Below are 6,000 nucleotides of genomic sequence, written 5' to 3'. Positions count from 1 at the left end.
CCTATTACCAGCCAGTATCCATGGCCTCCAATCTGGCTGGGGGTGGGGTGGGGTGCTCCTGGGCACCAAACCTGCAAGGCACATTCTTTGTGACATGTGCTACACCTTCTATTCCAATTAGCTTAGGTAAAATGCAAGATTATCAATTTTCCTTTAATGTCATGAAACAAATGTTTCTAAATATCTGGAAGTTTGTGTTTATTGAAGAATCCTTAAAAACCAAACAACAACAACAAAAACCCTTCCAGTTTGAGCTCTTTATTTCTTTGCTAAAATTAGCATGTCAACAAATGTTTTGAATGTACCTGAGTGTGAAAAAAAGACACTTGAGCTTATGATTAAACACGTTGGGCTTTCTATTCAGAAACTCAGAAGAAAATCTTTCTAGGGGAAAAATAAAATCACTGGGTAGAACAGTGTATCAAAACCAGGGAGGTCACTCAGTTGCCAACTCTCCTCAACTTTCAAGTCACTGTCCAGGAATACAGGAAGAGTTCAGAGACACCTCCCTCTTTTTTTTTTTTTTTTCTTTCTTTTCAAGGAGGCGGAGCTGAAGGTTTAGTCTGGAATTCAGATGCTTCTTAGTGACTTGCTCTGTGGGAGCTAGACCAAGGGGAGACCAGCGAGCGGCTCTGCAACACAGGACACAAAGCTTGCACCCCCAAATGGAAACCACTGCCTGTCCCTTTAGGGAGTCGGGTGCTCTGGGACCTCATGTAAGTAATGGAGCCATTCCATAATGCTTTAACCCAGCGCTGCTGTCCAGAGGAGGAGGGAAAAGCGCTGGCTTTAACTCCGTTGCATCCATTACTTTTTTCACTGCTAATACAGGCTAGTCATTTTGTCGTTGCTATTTAGTTCAGTTACTGTGCTGAAAATCCCTGGTCTCCTTGCATTTCCAAACTGGTAGCTGAAAACAAACTCTTTTCTTCCGATTCTGCATGTTTTTGTCAGATAAATTGGGGTTGCTTTTACTTTCTTGAGTTCTCTGCCTCATAAATGCAGTTTATTTCCAAAAAGCACAATGTGTGCTATAGTTGTGTTCATTTTTCCCCCTCTTTTGAAACATGGCAGGGAGAAACTGCCTTGTTAAGACTTCCTCTCCTCAGCTACTTAACGGGCCAAACGAAGCCAAAATAAAAGGCGATTATTACCATGGTTAATTTTCATATTTGTCACTATATAAATGACAACATTCATGACCATATAAATGGTTCCCAGAGAATGTCATTTGATAATGAAGTTTGGACATAATTATTCATTGAGGCATATGGGTGGCCAGATGTTTCAGGAGATTGCCACATGTGCCCTGTAGTCATACTGTATCCAGCAGGGAGGGAATGAAGACTTACTGCAGTATTCCTGAGGCATGGAAATAACTTGATAAAAACAGTCTTTTAAAGATGTTCATCAGGTAGCAGTGCACAGGGAAGATTAGAAGAATCAGGGGACCTGGGCCAGAAGGGCAAGTGAATGCTAGGCAATCAATGACGTCAAACCTCTTTGAGACCTTATGACATCATGACAGATTTTTTATCACTTGAATACTTTACAATGCACAATATACATTGATTATAGTATAGCCTTTGGTTTTAGTTGTAGAAAAGTCAGACCCTTCAGAAATAATTCCTTACTTCTGCTGAAGAACTGAACTAGGATAGGAGGAATGGGAAGAGAAGAACACATTCTAAAAACATTTTGAAGAATCTGAAAGATCAAATGTTAGAATTTAGAGTGAAGAATATGACTTCCTGATTGAGTATAGACATAAGTGACAAGTTGGGGCTGGGAATATGGCCTAGTGGTAAATTGCTCACCTCGTATACATGAAGCCCTGGGTTCGATTCCTCAGCACCACATATATAGAAAAAAGCCGGAAGTGGCACTATGGCTCAAATGGTAGAGTGCTAGCCTTGAGCAAAAAGAAGCCAGGGACAGTGCTCAGGCTCTGAGTCCATGCCCCAGGACTGGCAACAAAAACAAGACAAATAAACAAAAAGTGACAAGTTAGGGCCATTAAAAAAATATGGGAATATGGCCTAGTGGTAGAGTGCTTGCTTCATATTCATGAAGCCTGAGTTTGATTCCTCAGCACCACATAAACAGAAAAAGCCAGACATGGCACTGTGGCTCAAGTGGTAGAGTGCTAGCTTTGAGCAAAAAAGAAGCCATGGACAGTTCTCGGGCCCTGAGTTCAAGCCCCAGGACTGGCAATAAATAAATAGTAATAATAGGGGCTGAGAAAGTGGCCTTGTAGTAGAGTGCTTGCCTAGCATACGTGAAACTCTGGGTTCAAATTCCTCAATACCACATAAACAGAATAAGCTGGAAGTGGCACTGTGGCCACTAGCCTGAGCAAAAGAAGTTCAGGGACAGTGCCCAGGCCCTAAGTTCAAGCCCCAGGGCTGGCAAAAAATAAATATAAAAAAATAAGAATAGTGGTTGGGAATGTGGTTTAGTGGTAGAGTGTTTGCCTAGCATGCATGAAGCCCTGGGTTCAATTCCTCCATACCACATACACACACAAAAAAAGCCAAAAGTGGTGCTGTGACTTAAGTGGTAGAGTGCTAGCCTTGAGCAAAAGAAGCTCAGGAATATTGCCTAGGCCTTAGTTCAAGCACCAGGACTAGCAATTAACAACAATAACAACAACAACAATAATGCCTGGTACTGGTGCTTCATGCCTTGTGCCTGTAATCCTAGCTACTCAGGAAGTGGAGTAGTTCAAAGTTCAAAGCTAGCCTGGGGAAGGAAAGCTCATGAAACTCTTATCTCCAACTAACCACTACAAAAAGCCAGAAGAAGAGGTGTGGCTCAAGCAATAAAATGCTAGTAAAAAAAATTCAGTGACAGTTCCTAGGCCCCGAGTTCAAGCTCCAGGAAAAGCACACACACACACACACACACACACACACACACACACACACACACACACACACACACTAGAATGGGTGCCAGTGGCTCCCACCTAAAATCCTAGCTACTCAGAAGGTTGGGATCTGAAGGACCTCTGTATGAAGCTAGCCAGTGCACAGAAATCTGTGAGTCCATCTCCAAAGCAAAAAGCTTGGCTGAAGGTGTGGCTCGAGTGGTAGAATACCAGATGAGCAAGCAAGCTGGGCAAAAATTAGGGCTTGAGTTGAGGGAATATCTAGCAGGAATTGGAAGGGAAGGTCAGACTGGAGTATATAGCTAAGGAGTAATTGGCTATACAGGAGTATACAGAGGTTAACATGAAAGGCCTAAGAGAGATGACATTCTAGGGCTGGGGGCAAGGCTCAAATGGTAGAGCACTTGTTCAAACCCCTGAGTTCAAACCCCAGGACTGTCCAAAATAATAAATGAAGTCCTGCAAATGGAGTCCATAGAGGACTAAGAAATATAATCATGAAAGGGTTTACATTTTGGGACAGGAAGAAAAACAGATGGTCTGAAAGGTGGAATTAGATTCATTGCAAAGTAGGGGCACAAAAGACATCAGAACAGAGGCCACGGCCTTCAGGTTCATGCGTAGGCTTTCCAGATGCATATTTGAATGGGTCTTTAGCATTCGTGAAGGGTTTTTATTTTGAGATGGGTTCTTCCTGTGTTGCCCAGGCTGATCTCAAGTTCCTGGGCTCACGTGGTCCTCCTGACTCAGCTTCTCAAGTGCTAGGGCTATAGGTGTATACATGGTGCCCAGGTTTATGTAGGTATTTAAAGGCCACTTGAACCACCACAATCTCTGTACTAGGTGCGGAGGCAGGTGGATCTCAAGTTCTGTGCCTGCCTTGACTATATAAACAAGCCCCCCCCCCCCCGTGTGTGTGTGTGTGTGTGTGTGTGTGTGTGTGTGTGTGTGTGTGTAGGTGTCCTTTACTGAGCATTGAAATCAGGGCCTACACACTGTCCCTTAGTTTTTTGTTGTTGTTGTGGGTTTTTTTTTGTTGTTGTTTTTAATCAAATCTAGTACCCTGCCACTTGAGCCATAGCTCCAATTCCAGATTTTCAGTGGTTAACTGGAGGTAAGAGTCTCACAGACTTTCCTGCCCAGGATAGCTTCAAACTGTGATCCTCAAATCTCAGCTTCCTGAGTAGCTAGGATTACAGGCGTGAGCCTCTGGCATTTGGCAACCCTGTCTTTCTTTTTTAAGCCCACTTGAGTTCTCCAGAGGAATATCCAAGTGCGACCCTTCGTTCATCCTTAGCTACATGCTACCTGCCTGGTGTGGACTAGTTTCCAGCTCCCAGAGTTCTGGACCAGTAACTTGGTTATTTCCTTAGCCTATGCTGGTAAATCATAAAATTTTGCCAAGGCATATTGCTGGTGTTGAATGCTGTTGATTTTACTAGATCTTTAAAAGTCCAAAAGAACATGCATCCTACATAACTTTTAACAAGCAGTTGTTTTCAAACATAATTGTGTTGATTCAACTTTTTATAACAGAATCACAGTTAAAAGAAAACCAGATTTTAAAATTGTTCTAGTCTTTCTAGAATAGTTGTGTCCATTAAATGTTCTGAACTTCTCTTAGTCAGGGAATGATTGTATTCTCTAGCTTATAATTCCCTAGAAGACCGGCAATAAAATAATTTATCTTCATAGACTATTAAAAAACATTTAAAAATCCTAATTAAGTGAATTCTCACGAAACCTCACAGTTATTTTATGTGTTATATATATCTCCATTATGGCTGGGAATGCTAGCATAGAGTTGGCTCGCTACCACAAGCACTGTAAAAGACCACCTGACCGTCAGGAGAAACCGATTGTTGGTTTAACAGTCTTGACATATGAATTTCAAATATGAACTTCAAAAAGGCTTCCATTTATAAATAGCTTTATCAGTAAATTTGCAAACCTATTGTTTAATCTCATGCTCTTGTAAATCTGAAGTTGACACACATGGTATAGGGAATTATTTTCAGACAATGCAATTTTCAAAAAAAAATATTTAGTTGTCCAAACGAGTTTCAATGTGTCAGTTTATAAATATATCAATGTATCTCTGTGTGTGTGTGTGCGTGTGTGTGTGTGTGTGTGTGTGTGTGTGTATGTACCAGTCTTAGGGCTTGAACTTAGGGTCTGGGCACTGTCCCTAAGCTTTTGTGCTTAAGGCTAGTGTTCTACCACTTGATCCACATCTTCACTTCTGGCTTTTTTGGGGATGGTTAACTGGAGGTAAGACTCTCACAGACTTTCCTGTCTGGGCTGGCTTCTATGATCCTCTGATCTCAACCTCTTGAGTAGCTAGAATTACAAGTGTGAGCCACTGTGCCAGGCTTTGCATCTTGATCAATATCACCCCTTCCATCTATCTCAACCCTGTCCATCCCTTCAAAATGACCAGGTTCCATTTTTCATATATGTACATTGAATATCAACGACTATATTTTAAATCCTTAAATGTCTTTCCTAGGGAAAAATTAATTTCCCTATTTAGTGTAGCTAATCATAATTATAGTCATAAGGATAATCAGTGCCAAAGGATGAGTTCTTTGTTCAGGGAGGTTATATACAATCTGGCTTATGTGGTGGTAACTGCTTTGTAAGATCTGCTTTACCTCCACACTCTATAGACCCTCTGGCCATTAAAGTATTGTAGTTGAGGTACAGATTACTTTGAAGGAACACCTTAAAAAGAGATTAAACAGGGGCTGGGGATATAGCCTAGTGGCAAGAGTGCCTGCCTCGGATACACGAGGCCCTAGGTTCGATTCCCCAGCACCACATATACAGAAAACGGCCAGAAGCGGCGCTGTGGCTCAAGTGGCAGAGTGCTAGCCTTGAGTGGGAAGACGCCAGGGACAGTGCTCAGGCCCTGAGTCCAAGGCCCAGGACTGGCCAAAAAAAAAAAAAAAAAAAAAAAAAAAAGAGATTAAACAGAATTATCCAGCTTGAAGCATCATTGATTGCTAGCGTTTTTGTTTTTGTTTTTTTTCCTGCTGATTGATTTATTTCATTATATTTGGTCAGGACAAAGAGCAAATACATGACACCATTCCTGCCTCCCCTCCCTT

General features: G+C 41.8%; 1 protein-coding gene across 1 annotated transcript in view; it reads left to right on the top strand.

Moving 5' to 3' along the window:
- Window positions 1-367: 367 nt before the first annotated feature.
- Gne (glucosamine (UDP-N-acetyl)-2-epimerase/N-acetylmannosamine kinase) overlaps window positions 368-6,000 on the top strand; it is a 39,214-nt gene continuing 33,581 nt past the window's right edge. Inside the window, exon 1 of the mRNA XM_048333392.1 lies at window positions 368-716. Within this exon, the coding sequence (XP_048189349.1) occupies window positions 666-716 (51 nt within the window). The 5' untranslated portion in view covers window positions 368-665. The remainder of the gene's footprint in view (window positions 717-6,000) is intronic.

Source organism: Perognathus longimembris, chromosome 1, assembly GCF_023159225.1.
Source record: "Perognathus longimembris pacificus isolate PPM17 chromosome 1, ASM2315922v1, whole genome shotgun sequence".
Classification (NCBI taxonomy): Eukaryota; Metazoa; Chordata; class Mammalia; order Rodentia; family Heteromyidae; genus Perognathus; species Perognathus longimembris.
This window is presented reverse-complemented; position numbering and strand designations above follow the sequence as displayed.